At 48.5% G+C, this 23,791-nt stretch overlaps 1 protein-coding gene across 2 annotated transcripts in view; it reads left to right on the top strand.

The window, feature by feature from the left end:
• Positions 1-23,247, top strand: part of GALNT10 (polypeptide N-acetylgalactosaminyltransferase 10) — a 212,574-nt gene extending 189,327 nt beyond the window's left edge. Inside the window, exons 8-13 of one of the 2 annotated variants that reach the window (XR_004284156.1) lie at positions 3,236-3,343; positions 7,110-7,331; positions 10,249-10,365; positions 18,589-18,738; positions 19,239-20,587; positions 21,236-23,247. Coding sequence is in view for 1 of the 2 variants with exons in the window: in XM_032337227.1 (XP_032193118.1) it covers positions 3,236-3,343; positions 7,110-7,331; positions 10,249-10,365; positions 18,589-18,738; positions 19,239-19,397 (756 nt within the window). In the remaining variant the exon portion in view is untranslated. Of the gene's footprint in view, positions 1-3,235; positions 3,344-7,109; positions 7,332-10,248; positions 10,366-18,588; positions 18,739-19,238 lie in introns of both variants that reach the window. The other variant, XM_032337227.1, reaches the window with a different exon arrangement.
• The last annotated feature ends 544 nt before the right edge of the window (positions 23,248-23,791 follow it).

Below are 23,791 nucleotides of genomic sequence, written 5' to 3'. Positions count from 1 at the left end.
GGTGTTTGGGACAACTCACACCGCTCAGCAGATCAAGGGCATCCTGGTCCTTCAGGAAACTTCAGGCTGTTGGCCACCATGGTCAGGGCCAAAGAAACCAGAGGTCACAGCAAAGAGAAGGATTTGAAGATTGATCATTCTCTACACAAAGGAAGGTTTCCTGCCGGGCAGAGCTGGAGACGCATCCTGGCTAGCTAATGCGAGTTTAATACGGAGTTCGGGGAGCTGGATGCCGGCCTAGTCAACTCTCCAGGAGACGGTCAAAAATAGAGTGGGATAAGGTGTCCCCCACCTGCTCTGCACCACTCTGCCTCCCAAAAGGCAGGGCTAGCCCAGCTACGAGCTGGGCAATATCCGCCAGACAAAAGCATCGCTTCCACATCAGTCATTTTGTATAAAGGAAGAGTTATTGTTATGGGATGCTGGCGCCTGATCAATATCTCCTGCTTTGAAAATAAACTTCTTGGCTTGGCCTTGACATTAATCTACCATCAGGAGCCCATTATCTCAAGACCAATGTTCTGTTCTATTGACTTGCTCAATTTTTTTTTTTTCTCCCCCAAGATCAGACTATAATTGCATTTCTCCAGGCAGCACTTCCACTAATTGTAGCCCCACACATACAGATCCGCTTGCAGGCAGCCTGGGCCACAGTACCTCCAGGGTCATTGGAGACCGTGGCTGGTGGAGGCCAATGAGGGACTGAGGACATCCAGGTACCTGAGGTAGAAAAGCAGCCCTTCTAGAGCCTGTGAATTAATTAAGACATGAAGCCAGATCCCCAATATCCCATGGAGCCATTCAAGCTGGAAAATACTCTTGCACAGAGTCAGGGTTGCAAATGTTCCCACTCCTGTTCTTCATTCATAAACTGAGGGAACATGGTAATAACATTCATAATAACATACTGAGGGGCACCTGGGTGGCTCAGCTGGTTGAGCGACCAACTCTTGACCTCAGTTCAGGTCTTGATCTCAGGGTCATGAGTTCAAGCCCCAAATTGGGCTCTGGAGGCTATATTAAATATATATATATATATATATATATATATATAAATTTTTATTTTTTTTTTTCCCATTCCCAAGTACAGCTGAGCCCTACCATCACTGCAGCATCCACAAAACCGAAGCATGACTGCCTCTTATCTGGAAGAGCCTCCCAGGCCCTCCCTGCACCCTAGCCCATTCTCCAGCTAGGCAGAGTCATCTTAGTTAAATAGAAATTGGATCATATTGTCACCCTCACTGAACACTTTTGGTGAACACTCCTCATTTTGTCCTGTGAGACCCTTGTGATGGTCCCTGCTCACCTCTCTGACCTCTGCTCCCGTCTCTGCTCCTGCTCCAGGCCTCTGGCTTTCTCTGTTCAGTGATGAAGTCAAGCCTGGCCCTACCTCAGGGCCTTTTCACTTGCTCCTCTCTCCACCTGTTCTCTCACCCCTCAGATCTTTATGTTACTTTTATCTTCTCATTATTTAAGTCTCGTATCTAACATTCCTTTCGAAGTGATCTGTGTCACAGAACCTCTCATAGATCCAAACAGTGAGTCTGGCCTCACTTTGGCTCCCTCACAGCACACATCACGGTCTGAAACTGCCTTCCTGTATTAGTTAACTACTGCTGCAGGAAAAGAATACCTCCAAAATGCCCCCTCAGAGCAGCAGTAAGCAGTACCGTGAGCTTTGTGTGGCTCAGGGAGTTGGCACTGGCTTAGCAGGACAGCTCTGCTCAGGTTTTGTCACGAGGCTGTAGTCAAGGTGTCAGCCAGGGTCACAGGCATCTGAAGGCTGGACAGGGACTGGAGACTCCCTTTCTAAGAGGCTCACCAACGTGGCTGACATGTTGGCACAATGAGCAGGAGGCCTCAGCTGCTCCCCACCAGGACTTCTCCACAGAGCCGCCTGAGTGTCCTCAAAGCACGGCTGCTGGGGCTCCCAAGCAGGTGGTCCCAGAGAGGAAGGCAGAAGCCACAGTGTCTTCTATGACCATTGTTTCTAGACTTTTCTGTTGGCTACACAGGTCTGTCCTTATGGGACACATTTGAGAGGGAACCCCTTAAAGGTGCAAATACCAGAAGGCGAGGCTTCCCAAGGGGCCACTCTGGAGCTGGGCACCATACTCACCCTGGGCGGACTCACCCCTGTAGGCGCTGAGCACAATGCTTGGCACATAGTGGATACTCTGTACATATTAGTCAGATGTCTGGATGAATCACTGTGGTGCGTGTCCCTGCCTGGACTGTGTGCCAACCGTTGTGCTCAGTAAGCCCTTCACATGGGAGATCCCAAGGCTGGCTTCATGTCATCCTCTACACATGAGGAAACAGTCTCAGAGAAGTTAAGTACCTTCATCAAAGTCACAAATCCGGTAAGTGTCTGGGCTAGGATTTCAACCCAGGACTGCTGAGGAGGGTCCATTTAGCCCGGGCCCCGCACAGGGTGTGAGTCAAGACACTGATGAATTCCCAAATTGCCATCAGGCCAGCAGAAAGCTCTTGGTGATGCTAGCCCGGTAGGGAACCCCAAGGAGAAACTCGGGATTCCTCTCTGCCGTGCTCCTAGCTGCGGGGCTTAGGAACCCAGACTGCAGAGAAGTCCGTCCAGGGAGCCTGCTGCCTCTGCTCAGGGTGACCCAGCAGGAGGCGTACAGGTCTCAGAGGAGACCCCAGAACCTGATGCCACAGGCAGTGATTATACAGAATCTGTCTGCCATCCCTTCCCTCTCATACCTGTGACAGACATCATGAAGTGATCCCCGAAATCTTTCCCACTGAGCCCCCATTGCTGCCTTAGCATTCTCAGCACAGCTCTCCATGCACCTGCACCTGCTCGGAGCTCACGCTCTGGAGTCAGCTGAAGCTGGGTTTAAATTCTGGCTCCCCCACTCACTCACCTCGTGACCTTAGACAAGCCTCTTAGCTTCTCTGAGCCTCGGTTTCTTCTGTAAAATGGAGCGCCGTTACTATCCACCTTGTAGGGTCTCTGATGAGGCTTCGATGCGGTTGTGCATGGAGAGCTTGAACCATAGCGTTTGGCAAAGAGTAAGCACTCAGCGCCGTCAGCTATTTACTGTACCTGTTGTTACTACTGTGTTTTCCTCCTCAGTCTGTGAATGGGGGCTTAGTAGACCGTCCAAGCCTTTCAATGAATGCATGGGAGGAGGGGACAGTGGCCTTTGGGGGCAATGGTGAATGAGAGGCAGAAATAACGTCTTCTCTGTCCCTTTCCATCCTGCAGGTGTGGATGTGTGGGGGTCGCATGGAAGATATCCCCTGCTCCAGGGTGGGCCATATCTACAGGAAGTACGTCCCCTACAAGGTTCCGGCTGGAGTCAGCCTGGCCCGGGTAAGGCGGTGACTTCCCTCGACGGGGAGGGGGATGGGCGCATCAGCACAGAAGAAACCTCCTGAGACACCTGGGACTCCAAGCCAAGTGACTCTGGTGTGAGGTTGTGCATGCTTCCCCCACCCCCAACTCTGTAGGTGAAACCCAATTTAAAATAACTTATTAAAGCCCTGCTTAACCACTCCTTCGCTGTGACCTTGAGAGGGTTGCTTAACTCCTCCGAGCCTGTGTTTCCTCTTTTGTTCAAAGGAAGCTAATTTTTCACAACTCTCAGCGTTGCCAGAGAATTAAGGAGATGGCACAGTTTCCCCAACTGTGACAGACAAAATGATTTTAGGTGCCAGACATAGGAACATTCTTATTTATATGTGTTTAAATTAATGTGCATTAGGAATTAATATGTATTCGTGTAGCAAACTTGTGATTTTTTTTCAGTTATGATTACTTAGGATAAAGCTGAAGTAGGTGCAAAGTTAGACCAGGAGTGATTTAAAGAAACCTGTTAGATTATTAATACAGGTGGGGTGGTGTGTTGGTGTGTTGGGGAAAGCCTGAGGCGAGGCACTTAAAAGTTCACGGCAGGAGGGTGACAAAAAAATGTCAGTGTCTCTCTCTTCTCCCCAGCCTTCCGCCACATTCGCTGCCAAAACTTGTGTGTCAAACTGTTTCATTACCTTAAAATGGTTTGTATTAATTATTGCTCGAATTAAATTGGCCACTGGCTACATATAGAACTGTGTTAGCCAGAGGCTTGTTTGGGGGGTTGGTTTTGTTTTGTTTTGGTTTTGGTTTTGGTTTTGTATTAATGATCTTCCCCTATACCTTAACATTTTAAAATATTAAGTGTCTTGGGCGGGGAGGTGACCACAAAAGAAAAATGGGGTGGGGGAAGGCCCCAGAAGGTAAAGAGGGCCGCAGAGAGGCTTGTGGGAAGCTGGAAAGGTAAATAGGTAACCCGCCCAGCTGTGCCTGGTGGAGACCTCTTCCGACAGAGAGACCCCCCTGCCGCGGGAGCCTGTATGGCATCAGTCCGAACAGCCTCCTTGGGCCCGGCCGCCACCTCCCCGTCCCGTGTCACCTGACAGTCGATGCAGTGCAGAACTGTAGGCCAGGTCAGGAAGAGCCCCGGTTCTGCGAGTTACACGGAAGACCGGGCGGCTCCATCCGGCAGCGGGACCCCCCCAGACTCCATCCGCGGGTGGGAGCTGAGCTGCGGAGACGGCAGGGTCTGGTTTGGGGCCCGCGTTGGAGAAAAAGAGAGCCAGCAGTGCCCTCTAGTGGTAGAAGATTCCGACGAGAGCCGCATCGGCCCTCGGCACTTTGCAGCGCCCGTTGGGGGCACAGCCCACGGGGGCGGGGGCGGGGGCGGTTCTAGATTCAGCGAGAAGGTAGGAATCACGTTTCCTCTGAGATCCCTGGCAAGCCCAGAGAAAGATGCCAGACAGGAAACCAGTGCAAAGTCACTCAGTAAGCCCAAGAGCACGCGTGCGCGACTCGCAGCTACTGGGGGTAGTGGGACAGTGGGGACACCTCTGAGCCTGAGCAGGCTCATTTCCAAAGCAGCTTTTGCTTATCTGGTCATTTATAAGATCCTCCTGGTTAAAAGGCACCACGATCTCCTGTTTATTGAACCATAGATGAATTCAGTGGGTAATAGCTAACTATAGTAGCACATAAAAACTTCCTGTGAGCTAGATATCGTGCAAAGCTTCTTACATATTTATAGAACTTAATTCTCATGTGTTTTTAATCCCTGTTTGAGAGATGGGGAGAGTGAAATGTGGAGACTTTAACTAACTAGAATTCAAGCCCACTTAGGCCTGACCGGTGCCTGGCACAGAGCAATCGTCCTTTAAACAGTGGTTGCTGCTGTTAGTGTTAATGTCTCCATCTGTTAACGAGACTGGGAAGTTTATTTCAATGTCTTCTCTGAATTTTGTGTTTAAACATTTTAATTTCTTTTTCGACTGGATCACATCAGTCTCCTGGTGACTTTAAACCAGTTAACAATCAGAGGGGGCACCCCACCTCGGTTTACAGGACCACAAAAATGCCTGAATCAAGCTCCCCTGAATTTTTATCACCGTGTCTAACTACCCTCATTGAGTTACAGATCATATTGTAAACGTTTGTTTCTTGTTTTAACAGCCAAATCTGTCTAGAGCATTATCTCCTAGATCATTTTGATAGATTTGAGGGGAGGTCGTCTAAAAGTCCTAAAAGAGCCCCATAAAGAGAGAAACTGCTTAAAGGAAGAGGCATCTCTTCCTGCCACAGAAAGAGAAACTTCCTAAAGTTGTCAGATTCCAGAAGGACAAACTGCTAGAGAGCAGTGAAGTGGCAATTTAAGAAGAATGAGCTAACCAGCAGCTCGCCTGCTTCAAGAACAAGTAGACGGCCTTAGTTTGTTTACTAAATTTACCAAAAATCCTTTTTGTCTCTGCCCCTGGGAAAGGGATCTTAGAGAAGGCTGTAACAGAAACCCACTCAAACTTGCCCCCCCCAAAAAAAAAAGCCTCTTATTCCAAGAACTGGGCAATCCGTAATGCAAACACAAGAGCAGAGGGGCTTCAAACAGGACAGGGACCCAGAACCAGGGAGGTGTCGGAGGATGGATGAGAGGAGCCCACGGCCTCCTAAAAATCCCAGAGTCCTTCATGTGACTCAGCAATGGAGAAGTAACAGAAGTCAGTGCCAAGTCCTTTACTTTGGTCCAGTCAACTGCACAAAAGTTCAAGATCCGGGAGAGGCATGTCTAGAAAGTGCAGGATTCATTAAAATAGTAATATAAAGAGAAATTAAAATGAAAATATGTGATTTGATCCTTTTATAATTGCAATGGTGTATCTGGGCACCTCTCCTTGGTCAGATTAGCCTCTTTGGCCTGTGGTTGGAGAGAAGTCTGTAGCGGTTCCTCATCCTCCCTGCGGCATGAGCAGGTGAGTGTGCCCGAGGAGCTGGGCGGGCAGACTGGGAAAGGAGAGGCTTCAGGTGTGCCAGCTTTTTCAGCTTCCTCGGGCCTCAGTTGTTTGGGGTTTTTTTTTTTTTTTTTTAAGATTTTTTATTTATTTACTTGACAGACAGAGATCACAAGTAGGCAGAGAGGCAGGCAAAAAGAGCAGGGAAGCAGGCTCCCTGCTGAGCTGAGAGCCCGATGCGGGGCTCGATCCCAGGACCCTGGGATCATGACTGGAGCCGAAGGCAGAGGCTTAACCCACTGAGCCACCCAGGCGTCGAGCTCAGTTTTAAATTAAGCCCAGCCTTGGCCATGTGGGGCCCTGGCAGGTATAACACTGTTCGTTACCTGTTTCTAACCCACTGTCAGCCTCTTCAGCACTAAGAAAGAATGAGGCATTGGCGAGGTGATTGCATGGCTTCCTAGTCCCAAACTCAAGAGTCAGCAAAATGGAGGAGTTGGTGAATTTTGCGTTTGCCATGGGCCCCCTGCTCCTGCTGGCTTCCTTCCTCGTTGCTCAGGAGTCAGCAAACTGTTTTTGTATGGCCCATGAGCTAAGAATGATTTTTACACTTTCAAATAAGGTGAAAATATGAAGGAAGAATATTTCATGATATGTGAAAATCAAATGTCAATGTCCATAAAATTTAATTGGAATACAGCCACACCCATTCATTTAAGTAGTATGTCAGGCTCCTTTATAGCCACCTCGGAGTTGAGACCATATGGTCCACAAGGCCTCCCACCCCCCACTCCCTGGCCTCAGCCCCTCAGAGGGCCTGACCCTTCCGCCTGCCTGTCGCCCTCCAGAACCTGAAGCGAGTGGCGGAAGTGTGGATGGATGAGTACGCGGAGCACATTTACCAGCGCCGGCCCGAGTACCGCCACCTCTCGGCAGGGGACGTCGCTGCCCAGAAGAAGCTGCGCAGCTCCCTTAACTGCAAGAGTTTCAAGTGGTTTATGACCAAGATCGCCTGGGACCTGCCCAAATTCTACCCACCCGTGGAGCCCCCGGCCGCAGCTTGGGGGGAGGTGAGTCCTGAGGGGCCTGGGCCGGGTGCATAAGTGGGGCCCAGTGCAAGAAGGTAGAGCTCTCCCGATTCTCTCTAGCCTTGTGGTGGGGGGTTTCGTTTGCTACTTAATGCTCTAAGTAGAGAAAAATTAAAATCTTAAATTATTAGCAGAAATTTTACCACTCATCTTCCCACTCTGCAGAGCCAGTTTTACATGCAAACAGAAGAGCATTTAACTCACAGGCCAGATGGGTGCAATTTTACTATCTGTATTTCAGCCCTTGTACGTGCATATGTATTTCTTGCCAGAACAGTGCAAACCCTGCACGAAACGGACTCCGCCGATCTTATTTCACTTGTTGATAATGTGTGCTTTCTACCAAGAAGCTCTCCCTGCAGCTTGCTGATGCGTGAGGAAGGGCGGAAGGAAAGCGGGCTGTGGGCTGTCCTTTTCTCCCTTCTGTGCGGTTATCTGCTGCTGGTGAGGGAAGTGGTGGCTGGTTCCAGGGCAATCACGCAAGTAAGAGGATACAGTACAGCTCCTCAGCCCAGAATGCCGTGGCCCTCCTTTGTGCGGTCTAGTCATGGTTGGAAAGGAAGTGTGGCCTTCAGACCTGCCAGCACCCCACTTAGTCCTAGCCGTAACTTGAGTCTTGCCGAACTGCTGTGCGAGCGGGACCTCTGGGATTCTGTACGTGGGGGGCATCCCAGATGGCCGTATGCAAACACAGAAGGAAGGCACATCGGATGCTCGTGTAATGTGTCAGCACCTCTGCTCACACGCAGGCTCCATTATACTATCAGATCTCACTCACAGATTCAAAGATCAAATGCTAAAAATCTTAAGACAACAATGGGATTCCTGGGTGACTCAGTCGGTTGCGTGTCTGACTCTTGGTTTCGTCTCAGGTCGTGATCTCGGGGTTGTGAGATGGAGCCCTGAGTTGGGCTTTGTGCTCACTGCAGAGTCTGCTTGAAGCACGTGTGCACGCACTCTCTCGCTCTCTCTCTCTCTCTTCCCCTCCCCACCTTTAAAACAAATAAATAAATCTTTAAAAAGAAAAAAATTAAGACAATGATAGCAGAACTTTAAACCAATGGCGGGCCGTTCTGACTGAGGGGCCTTGGGCCATTGCCCATGTCACACACTGATGAAGCCAGTCCTGCTGGGGAAGGTATGCCATCTTCTAGGGGGAGAAACACTCCATCATCAGATTCTGGCTCTTGGGTTTCTGAACTGAGAGGATCCATTCCCTGATAGATGGGTATATTGAGGCTTGGGGACAAGGAGCATAAGAGTTGTGTCTCCTTCACTTGTAAGTGATAGAAGTCCAATTTAAAGTGAAAAGAGAAATTTATTAATTCTCTTAGAAACTTTGGGTAGCTGTGGCTTCAGACACACCTGGATCCAGGGGCTCAAATGATGTCAGTTTCTTTTTCTCCTATTTACCTCTGCTTCCTTTTGTGTCAGCTTCACACTGAGGGTAGCAAGACGGTTTCTAGAAGCTCAAAGCTGACAAACCTTGGCCATTCAGCAAAAAAGTATATGGCTCCTTCCCAGTGAAGCCAGCTAAGTTATTATTTTGGTCTGCAGTGATCCTGTGGCCACTGGAAGAAGGGGACAACCAGGGATAGGACAGATACTCTGACAGGCCACAGGGTGGGCAAGGCGCAGTAGCCCCATAGAAAACCAGGGTGTTTTACCAGAGGAAGGACAGATGCATTGGGGCCAGCAGAAATGACTTGTTCATGACCTTTCCTGACGAAGCCATCTGGCCAGCCCTACCCAACCCCTGCACAAATATTCTAGAGGACATGTCATGGGGACTTCCCTCATGAAGCTCTTCATTTCTTTGCCAGTTTCTGGGCCTTCTCCCCTGTATTAGGTCAGTCCTCTGAGAAACAGACACCAAAAGACCTGTTGGGGCAACACCTGAGAGAAGAAATGAGAAGGGAGCCAGGAGAGGCTGCGAGATTGACCATGGGCTGGTCTGCCCTCTGGGAGGGGGAGATGGGAGAAAGAAGGGCTGGGGTAGGGGGAGTCGCACTTTGCAAGGATGCTCTGAGGAAGCTTGAGCCAAGTAACTGAGCTGGATCAGAGGAGTCTGGCGTCCGCCAGGAACGGGCCTGCTGCAGTACCCCCGTGCCCTCCGATGCTGGTTGGAAGCAGCCCACGGGGAGCATGGCTCCACTCAGACACATGGATTCCCTCCACGGCTGCTGGGCAGTCAGACTCCCTGCAACAGGATAACTGAGTGGCACATTTTCACGGCCACCACACCGCCAAACCCTCCATCAAAATGGAGTGCTTCTGTGGGCCAGGAACTCCAGGATGCGGCACCTGCACTATGGCCGTCAGCTAGTGAGGCCACTTCTGGCTCCTAACTGGGAGCCGCTCGGCCTTCCACTCCTAGCCCAGGACTCCTCCGGGCACACACCACATGTGGCTCACTGCATCTCCTAGTGTTCTGGGGAAGGAGAACCTTTTGTCATTTACCTGCTCTAAAAGGCAGAGAGTCTGAGACCCCACAGCAAAGGTGTCACTTCCTTTTCTAGAGTGGTTTTCAAGGTATGGTCCCTGGATTTCCCAGAAGGGGAATCAAATTCAGTTCCTGGACTTAGTGGATCAAATTCTCTGGGAGCGGAGCCAGGGAGTCCTTTGAATACCACCCCCACACCTTTAGGCCCCCACCCCAGCCCACCACCCTGTGACTGCAGGCTCTAGGACAAAGGCCTAGAGGAGTTCCTCTCTGCGGGCTGAGTATTCTGTTACTGAGAGGCACAGGGAACTTCCCCCAGCCCGGGCCAGGCTTTTCTAAAACCGGGCAGAGCTTTCCCCATCCGGTGTCTCTGTTGGGTTCCCTCGTCCCACCCTGGCATGGTCCCAGAGGGTTATCTCAAGGTGCTCACTGGTCCCCCCTTTCTGTCTCTATCAGATCCACAATGTGGGCACGGGGCTATGTGCTGACACGAAGCATGGGGCCCTAGGCTCCCCGCTGAGGCTGGAGAGCTGCGTCCGGGGCCGCGGGGAGGCTGCCTGGAACAACATGCAGGTAAGGGCCACTCCTCAGGGCCTGGCAGCCAGCTCCCCTGTGCCGTATGTGGCCTGGAATGCTCATGTGATCTGGGCCTCGGGGGAGAGCTGATGGCTCAATGATGACAGACAAAAGTCAGCCCAGGGGATGAGTTATAAGAGCTTCCTGAACACCTTGGAAAGAGGAATCCTTCCCAGTGCAATAAAATCACCAATCTGGTCTGTTAGTTGTACCATAGACTCTCAGCCCACGTGGCCTTCAACGGAAAGGAACATACTGGCTCATAACACTGAAAAGCTTAAATGATGTTCAGGGGGACCCCTCCAGGGTCTCAACTCTGTCTTCTCTCCCTGGGCTTAATCCTTCACCGGGCTCTTCCCATGTGGTGGCAGATGGGACCGCCAGCAGCAAAGGCTTCCAGTCCCTCCATGAAAAGGCATGTCCCTTTCCAGAGTCCTGGAAAAATCCTGGGGCACTCACATATTGGCTTTCCTAAGCCAGTTACAATAGGGATGTGATGAGTCCTTGTATTGATTAGGCCCAGGTCACATGCCCGCTCCTGGAGCCAGTGCGGTCAGCCTCACCCGAAGGATAGGAGGAGAGTGGAGAGGGTGGCTTCCCCAGGAGATCATGCCCAGGGGGTGATATCAGAAGAATGAAGAGGGCAGGGAAAGGCACCACTTTCAAGAAACTGCATTTAGCTTTCTGTGGTCCCCGCCTCTAAGCAACTAACCCAAATCACACCACATCCACTGAATCTTGGTTCAAAGGTACATTTTTATAGTTTCCTTACTATGTTTTCTGGCATTTTGGAAGAGCACACAGATAGAAGCCTCTATTGTGGGTCCTCTGCTAAAGCAGAGCTCAGGAGAGGTGCATGGCATGCGTGCTGAGAAGGAACAGCACTGCCTCTCAGATGGGCATAGTGCCCAGCCTGACAGTGTCTGCTCCTCCCTCGGAAGTCCTTGTTGCTCTCCCTCCTCCTTTCTTGACAACAATTCTTATTAGAAGTGTCTCCCCTTCACGGATTCTCCTGAGTTCTCCAAGGTAGCATGTGACTGCTCCCCACACCCACCCCACCTTAGGACCCTAAAAGAGACAAGGAACAGCCAGGGCCTGGATAGAATGTGCCCAAGTTGCTCAGCCTAGAAGAGCCTCCTGTGTGGCAGAGAGTCCACATAAACGCCTGAGGGGTTCCCACAAACGAGCAACAAAATGGCGCCTGGGGGTGTGGCTGTGCTCACCTCCCCACTCTGAAATGGGAAGCATGGTGGCCCGGTTGCCCCAGTGGGATCTGTATCCCCCAGGGCTCTCAACCACCCTGAGCGAAGAACTGTAGTGAGCCTGTGAAGGGAGAATCGTGAATCTAAAATGCAGCCCCTAAGTTACGGGGGGGCCTGGGAAACAAAACATCAGAAGGCAGAAGCCGCCAGTACCACTCCTTTGCCACCATTGTGTCCGCTGCTGGCCAGGGTAGAATGGAGCAATAGGGACTGGACTTACCCTCCTACCAGAAACGACTGAAAAACAGACAATATGTGGAAAACTGTTTTCAAGAGAGCAGACATCAGCCAGTGGAGGACAGTTATCCTCAAGGGATAGCAAGCAGATAAGGCCTACGGCTGTCCCAGTACTTCCTGGGTGAGGAGAGCACCAGACACAGAGGGAACTTGTGGGATTTACCAAGTTCCCCTTGGACATTTGCTGGACTACTGAGGGCGCCATGCCCAGTGCTCACACAGGGCCAGAGATGGTGAGCGCTCTCCCCAGCCCCGCTGGAAAACAACAGGATTCTATTTGAGAGACTGACATTGCAATTGAAACCGTCCCTCAAAGAAAAATCCAGGCCCACATGGATTCACTGGTGAATTCTACAAAACATTTAAAGATATGTTACCAATTCCACAGAAACTTTTCCAGAAAAGGAAGGAATATTTCCCAACTTATTTGGTGAGGCCAGCATTACCTAAATAGCAATAACAAGACTAAGACATGATAAGAAAATTGCAGATCAGTATCCCTCGTGCACATAGATGCAAAAATTCTAAGCAAAATTTTAGAAAATCCTATCCAGCAGTATATAGAAAGGATAATCCACTATGACTAAGTGTAACTTACCCCTGGAATGCATGGTGGGCTTAATTAGAAAATTAGAAAAATCCCGATTTTAGAAAATCGGGACACCTTGGTGGCTCAGTTGGGCTCGGGTCATGATACCAGGACCCTCGGATCGAGTCCCACATTGGGCTTCTTGCTCTGGAGGGAGCCTGCTTCTCCCTTTGCCACCCTCCCTGCTTGTGATCTCTCTCTCTCTCTATGACAACTAAATGAATAAAATCATTAAAAAGAAAAGAAAAAGGTAATTAATCAATATATTCATCGTGTTAAGTAAAAAAGAAAAACCAGGGACACCTGGGTGGCTCAGTGGGTTAAGCTTCTAGCCTTCAGCTCAGGTCATGATCTTGGGGTCCTGGGATCAAGCCCCGCATCAGGCTCTCTGCTCAGTGGGGAGCCTGCTCCCCCCGCCCCCGCCTTCCTGCCTCTCTGCCTACTTGTGATCTCTGTCAAATCCTTAAAGAGAAAAAAAAAAGAAAGAAAGAAAAACCATATAATCACCTTTACGCCTTTACCCAGAAAAAACATTTGGCAAAATCCAACATTCATTTTTGATAAAAACTCCCAGCAAACCAGGAATAAAGGTAACTCCCTCAACTTGATCAAGATTGTCTAAAAAAAAGCCTGCAGCTAACACCATACTTAATGGTGAAAATCTGAATGCTTTTTACCCCTAAGATCAGGAACAAGAAAGGGATTCTGACCTTACCATTTCTGTTTGAACTGTACTAAAAGTTCTACCCTGTGGCTAGAAAAAGGAAAGTCCTACAGGTGGGCAAAGAAGGAAAACAATGATTATTTGCAGACTCTGATCATCTTGGTGGAAAATTCAGTCGAATCTACAGAGAAACTACCAGAACTAATAAATGGACTTATCAAAGTTGTAAGATACAAAAGTCAACTTACTGTATATATGAATAATGAAGAATCAGAAATTAAAATTAAAAACAAGCACTTATTAGAACAAAAAAATATATGAAATCCTCAGGCCTGTCACTGACAAAAGACCTGTACACTGAAAACTACAAAACATTTTTGGTAGAAATGAGAGAAGTCCTAAGTAAGTGGAGATCGTGCCATGTCCACAGGTTGGGCATGAGGTCTTTCCAGACCATTATGCAAATTCATCACAATCCTAACATCTTAGCAGGCTTTTCTCACAGAAAGTGAAAAGCTGATTGTAAAATTCCCGTGGAAATGGACAGGACACCTAGATAGCCGAAACAACTTGCAAAAAGAACCCCAAAGTTAGGGCACCTGGGTGGCTCAGTGGGTTAAAGCCTCTGCCTTCGGCTCAGGTCATGATCCCGGGGTCCTGGGATGGAGCCCCACATCAGGTTCTCTGCTCCACAGGGAGCTGCTTCCTCCTCTCTCTCTCTGCCTGCCTCTCTGCCTACTTGTGATCTCTGTCTGTCAAATAAATAAATAAAATCATAAAAAAAAAAAAGAACCCCAAAGTTAAAGGGCGCACACTGCCTAATTTCAAGATACATAACGGTCAGTAATCAAGAAAGTGCGGTATTGGCATAAAGAAAAATCAATAGAACAGAATCGAGAGACCAAAAATAGACCCACATGCACGTGGACAATCAATTTTTGCCAGTGTTTAAAGGCAGTTTGGTGGAGAAGAGATAGTCTTTTCAACAAATGGTGCTGGAACAATTAGATATTCATAGGCCCCCCCAAAATTCTTCAATACATACCTTATATTATATGAGAAAAATTAACTCACAATGGTGCATTGACTTAAAACCTAAAACCTTTTAGAAGAAAATGTAGACAAAAGTGTTTGTGACCTTTGCTAAAGCACTCACAAGTTTTGTGACCTTGGATAAAAAAGTTTTATCTTAGATAAAACACCAAAGCACAATCCATAAAAGAGAAACACTGATAAATTGGACTTTTTTAAAAACAAAACAAGGGGCGCTTGGGTGGCTCAGTGGGTTAAGCCTCTGCCTTCAGCTCAGGTCATGATCCCAGGGTCTGGGATCGAGCCTCACATCAGGTTCTCTGCTCAGCAGAGAGCCTGCTTCCCCCTTTCTCTCTGCCTGCCTCTGCCTACTTGTGATCTCTCTCTCTCTGTCAAATAAATAAAATCTTTTAAAAAATTAAAATAAAATAAAAATAAAGCAAAGAACTTCTGTTCTTTAAAAGACACTGTTGAGAAAATAGGCAAGGCACAGACTGGAAGGAGATGTTTACAAAACATGTGTCTGATAAAAGACTTGGACCCAGAATACATAAAACTCTCAAAACTCAATAAGAAAACAATCCAATTGAAAAATGGGTGAAAGATTTGTATAGACAGTTTAGCAAAGAATGTATATTAGTGGCAAATAAACACATTAAAAATGCTTAACTCCATTGTAAAAATGGAAATTAAAATTCAAAAGACTGACCATACCAAGGGTTGGCAAGAATGTAGGGGAACTGGAAGAATACACTGCTGCTTGGAATGTAAATGGTACAAGCACTTTCGAAAACAATTTGGCAGTTTCTTAGTTAAACATTCATCTATTTTATGATCCAGCCATACTGCTCTGAGGTATTTGTCCAAGGGAAAAGAAGGTATATGTCTACACAGTGACTTGTACACAAATGTTCATAGCCGCTTTATTTGTAATAACCAAAAACGGAGAGCCACCTAGATGTCTAACAGGTAAAAGGTGTGTGTTGCAGTGAAATACTACTTAGCAATGGCAAGGAACAGACTATTCATAAATGCTGTCATAACAAAATGATGTTGAGTGGAAGAAATCAGACCAAAAAATACATACTGTAGTCCTGGGCTGCAAGGTCGGTTCAACATCCACAAATCAACTAATGTGATATAATACATTAATAAAAGAAAGAACAGGAACCATATGATACTCTCAGTAGATGCTGAAAAAGCATTTGACAAAGTACAGCATCCTTTCTTGATCAAAACTCTTCACAGTGTAGGGATAGAGGGTACATACTCAATATCATCAAAGCCATCTATGAAAAACCCACAACAAATATCATTCTCAATGGGGAAAAACTGAGAGCTTTTCCTCTAAGGTCAGGAACACGGCAGGGATGTCCACTATCACCACTGCTATTCAACATAGTAATAGAAGTCCTAGTCTTGGCAATCAGACAACAAAAAGAAATTAAAGGCATCCAAATCGGCAAAGAAGAAGTCAAACTCTCACCCTTTGCAGATGATATACTTTATGTGGAAAGCCCAAAAGAATCCACCCCAAAACTGCTAGAACTCATATAGGAATTCAGTAAAGTGTCAGGATATAAAGTCAATGCACAGAAATCAGTTGATTTTCTAACACCAACAAGAAGACAGAAGACAGAGAAATTAAGGCGTCTATCCCATTTATAATTGCACCCAAAACCGTAAGATACCTAGGAATAAATGTAACCAAAGAGGCCAAGAATCTGTACTCAGAAAACTATAAAGTACTCATGAAAGAAATTGAGGAAGACACAAAGAAATGGAAAGGCATTCTATGTTTATGGATTGGAAGAACAAATATTGTGAAAATGTCTATTCTACCTAGAGCAATGTACACATTTAATGCAATCCCTATCAAAATACCATCAACTTTTTTCAAAGAAATGGAACAAATAATCCTAAAATTTGTACAGAACCAGAAAAGAACCTGAGTAGCCAGAGGAATGTTGAAAAAGAAAACCAAAGATGGTGGCATCACAATTCTGGACTCCAAGCTCTATTATAAAGCTGTAATCAAGACAGTATGGTACTGGCACAAAAACAGACACATAGATCAGTGGAACAGAATAGAGAGCCCAGAAATTGACCCTCAACTGTATGGTCAACTGATCTTTGACAAAGCAGGAAAGAATGTCCAATAGAAAAAACAGCCTCTTCAACAAATGTTTTGTTGGGAAAATTGGACAGCCACTTGCAGAAGAACAAAACTGGACCATTTCCTTACACCACACACAAAAATAGACTCAAAATAGATGAAAGACCTAAATGTGAGAAAGGAATCCATCAAAATCCTTGAGAAAAACACAGGCAGCAACCTCTTCGACCTCGGCTGCAGCAACTTCTTCCTAGAAACATTGCCAAAGCTGAGGGAAAGCAAGGGCAAAAATGAACTATTGGGACTTCATCAAGATCAAAAGCTTTTGCACAGCAAAGGAAACAGTCAACAAAACCAAAATACAACTGACAGAATGGGAAAAGATATTTGCAAATGACATATCAGATAAAGGGCTAGTATCCAAAATCTATAAAGAATTTATCAAACTTAACACCCAAAGAACAAATAATAATCCAATCAAGAAATGGGCAGAGGAGGGACGCCTGGGTGGCTCAGTTGGTTAAGCGGCTGCCTTCGGCTCAGGTCATGATCCCAGCGTCCTGGGATCGAGTCCCACATCGGGCTCCTTGCTCAGCAGGAAGCCTGCTTCTCCCTCTGCCTCTGCCTGCCACTCTGTCTGCCTGTGCTCACTCTCTCTGACAAAAAAAAAAAAGAAAAGAAAAGAAATGGGCAGAGGACATGAACAGACATTTCTGCAAAGAAGACATCCAGATGGCCAACAAACACACGAAAAAGTGCTCCACATCACTTGGCATCAGGGAAATACAAATCAAAACCACAGTGAGATACCATTTCACACCAGTCAGAACAGCTAAAATTAACAAGTCAAGAAACAGATGTTGGTGAGGACGCGAAGAAAGGGAACACTCCTATGTTGGTGAGAATGCTAGCTGATGCAGCCACTCTGGAAAACAGTATGGAGGTTCCTCAAAAAGCTGAAAATAGTGTTACCCTATGGCCCAGCATTCACACTACTGGGTATTATTTACCCTGAAGATGCAAATGTAGTGATCCAAAGGGGCACGTGCACCCAAATGTTTATAGCAGCAATGTCCACAATAGCCAAACTATGGAAAGAGCCTAGATATCCATCAATAGATGAATGGATAAAGACAATGTGGTATATATATATATACCCCGCTTGGGCATATATATATATATATATACACATACATACACAATGGAATGTTATACTGCCATCAAAAATTGAAATCTTGCCTTTTGCAGCAATGGGGATGGAACTGGAGGGTATTATGCTAAGCGAAATAAGTCAGTCAGAGAAAGACCCTTATAATATGATCTCACTGATGTGAGGAATTTGAGAAACAAGACAGAGGATCATAGGGGAAGGGAAGGAAAAATCAAGACAAAACCAGAAAGGGAGACAAACCATAAGAGACTTTTAATCTCAGGAAGCAAACTGAGGGTTGCTGTAATGGAGGTGGGTAGGAGGGATGGGGTGGCTGTGTGGCTGTGTGGTGGACACTGGGGAGGGTATGTGCTATGGTGAATGCTATGAATTGTGTAAGACTGATGTATCACAGACCTTTACCCCAAAGCAAATAATACCTTATATTATATACAAATAATACTTTATAATCTAAAAATATATATACCTTAGGATTCCTTTTATTTAAAATTCTAGAACTTGCAAACTTATCTTTATTGATGGAAAACAGAGGAGTGGTTGCCCAGAGGCATGGGGAGTGAGGAGGGACAGGAGAAAGAGACCACAGAGGAAGTGAGGATACTTCAGGGGTGATGGATATATTCATCACCTCAATGATGGTGGTGGTTTCACAGCTGTAAACAAGTCAGATTTATCAAATTGTGCATTTCCAGTGTGTGCAATCGATGGTATGCCAGCTAGTCTTCAGTAAAGCTGCTGGCAGGGGGAAGTGCTTCTCAGCCAAATGCAATATGTGAACCTGGTTTGGATCCTGATTTAAACCGTGAAAAGAAACTTACAAGGCTAGAGCACTTGACCTCTAGCTACTTGATGACATTGAGGACTTTGTGGTAACTTTTTATTTCTATAACGGCACCTTGGTGAAATCTTTACACCGGACATGTTGTGAGGTCTGTTATTTGCTTCAGAATAGTGTCGGGGTGGGGGGTCATAGAGGGGGTAAAGCTGTAACAAGATCCGCTGTGAGTGGTAACTGTTGAAGCTGGGTGACTGGAACAGGCGTGGTCAATACTGTTTTCTGGATCTCTGTGTTTAACGTTTTCCATCACTCCAAAAAAGAGAAAGTCCCCTGGTTTTGCTGTCCCTGTGATGATGTCCCTATATATACAGGTGTTCACCTTCACCTGGAGAGAGGACATCCGGCCCGGAGACCCCCAGCACACCAAGAAGTTCTGCTTTGACGCCATCTCCAACACGAGCCCGGTCACCCTGTATGACTGCCACAGCATGAAGGGCAACCAGCTGTGGAAGTACCGCAAAGTAAGGCAGTCTGTGTGGGCGGGACAGGGCAACCGGCCTGATTTTTAAAAAGACAAGCAGATAAACACTCCATGCCTCCATCCTACCCCCCCCCACAGAGCCCACTCCCTCACATATTTGCACCACAAACCCGCCATGCCCGACTTCTCAGTCATTCGAGAGAAGCCAGGAATCCAGATTTTTATGTGGAATCTTTAGGATCTTAAATGTTGGCAACCGAGTCCACTAAAAAACACACATAAACCAAAGACATCATGAAAACCAGTGAAATTGGGCCAGAGACAAGCAGACTTAGGGCCAGGCCAAAAGTGGGCCGCTTCACTTCCACCTGCATCCCTCCCAGCCGGGCTCAGGCAGCAGGCCCAGGGCAGGCACGGGAGGGCCGGGCAGGTGGGCGATTTGCAGGCCAGTGCCGGGGCTCGAGTCTGCTTTGTGGTACGGCTGCTGCTGCCGCTCCGTGTCCCCAGCGCCGCCTGGCTGATTGCCTCCCTCTTTCCTAGGACAAGACCCTGTACCACCCCGTCAGCGGCAGTTGCATGGACTGCAGTGAAAGTGACCACCGGATCTTCATGAACACCTGTAACCCCTCTTCTCTCACCCAGCAGTGGCTGTTTGAACACACCAACTCGACAGTCTTGGAAAAATTCAACAGGAACTGAGCCCTCACGTCTCCTCAGCAGGCCTGGCGGAGTCGTCCCTGGCCCCGCCGCAGCCTTCCCCTCCCGAGGGAGGCAGGGCTTCCGTGGGCACCGTGATGTGAGAGGTGCTGGCCAGCCAGTCCAGGGCACAGAGGGCTCTTAAAGCTGGCGCAAGGTGTCCACCTGGTCCCTAAAGCCCAGGGGTGGAGGTGGGGTGGAGAACAGACCCCCACAGGAGCCCCCACAGAGCAGTGCCTGCTTTAACCCCTGATGGCATCATGGAAATCCCAGAGGGCCTTTTCAGCTTTGTTCCCGCGGGCCCCTGAGCATTATGTGGGAGGAATGCCAGGGCAGCCCTAGGCCACCCCACAGTGGGTCCCACAAGGTTGCTAGCCTTTGGATGGCTCATCCGGGACGGTCCTCCAGAAAAGGGGCATCTTCCGCCTGTCTGGGCAGCTTGTAGCACCAGTGTCCTCATCTACCCCAGGAAGGGAGAAAGGAGGTTTTTCTGGGGGCCGCCAGTGCCAGACATTCAGTATCTTGCCTGTCGCGGGCCACTGCCGTTACCGGCTTTGTCACAGCCCCAAGTGATGAAATCGAAGGCCTCACCTAGACTGTCACAGTGTTTAATACTGAGCACTGGCCAACTGCCAGGCCTGGGGGCAGAAGTGGGACCCCCAGGCATTCCTTTGCCACCACGGACACATGGGCTCTCTCTCCTTGCTCTCTGGGCGCTTGAAATGTCCACATAGTGCCTGGCAGGCACAGGACAGCTCAGCCACCAGCTTCTCAGAGCTGTGTCACATGGCCTTGGGCCGGTGGAAAGGGCGTAGTGAGAAGACCTCCAAACTAGATAGGCTGGCGGAATTTCCCTGATCAGTGCTTCCGTCTTCCTCTTTCTGTCTTGGGCAATCTCGTGCCTCAAGAGAGGAGCAGACGTGTGAGGTGCTCCCCTCACAACATCTGGAGGCCTCCAGGGCAGACCATGGGCAAGATGCCCAGCCTCTGACCTCATCGCGGCTCTAGTTCTCATATAGAGCTCTAGAATTTTTCAAGAACTCTATCATTAGATCACAACCTAGAATGCTACCCAGGGTTCTGGTGTTCTAGCATCAGCATGCACTTCAGGAATGCTGTGACTGGAAAGAGCCAGCCAAGTGTAGTACAGTCAAGGCAGCCCCCCTGCCTACGGACAATCTCTGAAACCCGAGGTTGGTGGTGTTGCGGGGGGTGGGTGACCTATGTCTGTCAGCTCGTACCAGAGACCTTGGTATGACATGGTCCTCAGCGCAGTCCCAAAGCCCTGTGACCCTCCACCACCCTCCCAGCTGCGGTGGAGTAAAGCGCCCAGTGTCCCACAAGCAGATGGACATCTAGGTCCATGCCAGTCCCTCGTGTTTACCTTTTGCTTTGTTAATTATGTGTCAGACTCCCAGAGGGCTCCCAAACTAAGAGAAATCGTTTCTGCAACCAGCCTGCCCCCCACTGATTCAGAAATGGAAATCCCATTCCACAACCTATGGCTTCCACCAGCTAGTCCGGGAAATACTTGAAGTCGGTATTCCAATTAGAGTTGGATCTCTCAAATGTGGCATTTACCGATGAAATGAGACATATATCTGGGAACAGAGCCACAAATCTGCCTTTGAGATGCTGGCTGATCTCAAGGCCATTTTTGTCTGGGGTGGGGGAGGGATCAACTCCCAAACCCCATCACCCCGATTATGCAAAGAGCTGGCTGAGCACCGCTTCCTCCACTTCTGCCCCCAACACAAGCCCTGCGCTGGCCACCTGCCCACAGGAGAAGTGGCCCCTCTGCTCGCAGAAGCTTCCTTGTCGATCCCTCGTGTCTTTTCCAGATGAGTCCTCTATCTTTCGAAGTGGCCCTCCATAGGAAGGAGTCCGAAGAGGAGGCCCCTTCCAGGATCTAGGAGAACAGGAGTGTTGCAGTTCAGAGAGCTGAATTAGGGGTCATCCTCAGAAAGCAATGCAGCATCATTAAAATAAAAACTGTGCCTTTTAAAAAGACAAAATGCAAATGTACAGCAAATCCCTAAACTTGAACAATTCCCTAGTGCCTTGCTAGACAAACCTGCAGGGGCAGGGTTGGGGGGAGGGGAAACACTGGTGGTGGCGTGTGTATTTTCTGTTGGATGAGTGTGTGTTTCAGAATTTCAAGTAGGAGACGTGGGGCCCAGAGCAGGCAGGATCTGAGACGAAGAAGCCCTCAAGGGCCAGACGCTAGAGTTGTTCCTGTTTGTGCCAGGAACACTACAAATTAAAAGGGCAGTAGAACAACTCCTTTAGTCTGTAGCCTGGAAGGGCCTCAGAGCCCCAGAGAGAGACCCCTGTTCAGAGGCCATGCCTGAAGTCCCCATCCCAGCCCCCAGACAGAGTGCCGAGCACTCGCTAGATTCCCAAGTAGTCCCATTCCGAGGGGGTTACTGTCCTTGGCAAGACCAGGACTGCTTGGACAGCAGGAGCAGCAGCCAGCAGGCCACAGCCTTCCTCTTTGCCATCCTTTGGTTCTCTTTCAAGTCTGGTTTGGCCCCCTCAACAAGGGGGGGGGGTTCCCCCTTAGCAGGTCTTATCCGGAGGTCCTAGGACTTGACAGAGTAATAGGGGAGGGAAAGAGAGACGTTCATGGCTTAGCCGACCAATGGACGGAATACTAAATACTGACCCCTCATTTAGGCCTCAATTTTGAAAACCACCTGTCTCAAAGATTCCGGTTCCTGCTCGCACTGCCAGCTGTCGCTCCGGAAAGCAGCCAGGAGTCCGCACAGGTGCTCTCATCTGGGTAATGGGTGAGGATGGGGGCCCCTTTTCCTCTCTTTATTCTGAGCAGGAGGTCACAAAATGGTGTGGGTGGAGAGTATCTTGACCAGGGGGCCCACCAGCAGCCTTTCCACAGGAGACCTCCAGAAGCATTTTGCAATGCAGAGAGCATCTTTGGAGATACAAGGCCTTGGGAGGGGGCCAAGTGTGCAGGCACATGTGTGAAAAGCCATCCCACCGTGTGCCTCCGCCTGGAGGTTTCGACTTCCAAAGCCATCTAGGAACTAGGCATCCACCCCCTGAGGAAGAACTAGTTCGGAGGCAGGAGGGGGGGTCCTCCCACAGACCTAGAGGAGAAGGAGCACTTCTTGCTGTAGGGTGCGGCAGACAGGTCCCCAAAGTCCCCATTGTCTTCACTCTGCAAACCTACCTGGTGAATTTCTTTTTCTCCTGAAGAAAGAGATAATATCTTTTAAAATGACTCCATGTTTCTTTCCATGCATCTTCATTTTTCTGTCTCTGGAGTCTCAAAGGCATGGCAAAGCACTTTACGGTAGTGACTGAGAAACTGGATTCCTTGCTTCAGTGATCTTAGCTTGTACAGGTTGGGGGATCTTTTCTAATTCCTGGGAAGCTGTGCACTTTTAATGTTTTCTGGAGATTTTTAAGTGTGGAAGAGGGGCAAAGGGTGCGGTACTACTCTGGAATTGTTTTCTACTTTCTCTTTGTGAAAATCCAAGTCCTATTTCAGTCCAAAGTTGATCTTGAGCCAAGGCCCACTGCCACCTCTGGGGTGGGACCTACATCCCCAGTGGCAAGGCCCCCCTAACACCTGCTGGTCACATGGCTTTGATTCTGCCTTGTCAGATAACAGGGTCGGGCTCCTGCTCTGTTTTGGGCTTGAAGACTGGGATCCCAAAGGGACTCTAGGCAGGGAATATTGGGATGGCACACTGGGTATTCCATACAGAAAGCTCAAGACCACCAACCCCTCTTCTGCCTGGAAAAGTGAGCCTTTGTGAAGAACTGACTTACCGCGTACAATTGTGATTGTGACTGTTGTTGAATAAACCTCCAGACTTTCTGTACCGTGCTATCTGCCTTGTTCTTATCACACACCATCTTCTACCCCATCATTCCCCACATGTTCAGTGAATGTCTGCTCAGTACCCAGGATAATGAACAAGTTCCCAACAGCCATCGATCTAGAGAAGAAGGCAGACCCCCGACAACTAACGAAGATGATTCTAAATGTGACAGGGCATTGAAGGATAAGAGACAAGATGTTTGAGAGACTGGAGCGGGGATCAACATTAGGTTGGCTGGTGAGAGAGTGCCTCTCTGTGAGAGCTGGAACACAGGAGGGAGTGGGATCCAAGATGCAGCTCCGGGGGAGAGGGCTCCAGGCAAAGGGAACAGCTAGTACAAAGGCCCTGAGGCAGGAAGGAGTTCCCATGCTGAAGGCACAGAAGAAGGTGAGCTTCCCGGGTTAGGTGGGTAGCCCACACAGGGTCCTACAGACTACAGCCAGGACTTGAAGGTTTCGGATGGACAGAACAACATGAAAGAGTTCATTTCTGATGCTCACCTATCAGCCACAAATTTTTACCTACCAAAACATGGTGATACTTTGCATA

Source organism: Mustela erminea, chromosome 3 (assembly GCF_009829155.1).
Source record: "Mustela erminea isolate mMusErm1 chromosome 3, mMusErm1.Pri, whole genome shotgun sequence".
NCBI classification, from domain to species: Eukaryota; Metazoa; Chordata; class Mammalia; order Carnivora; family Mustelidae; genus Mustela; species Mustela erminea.
This window is presented reverse-complemented; position numbering and strand designations above follow the sequence as displayed.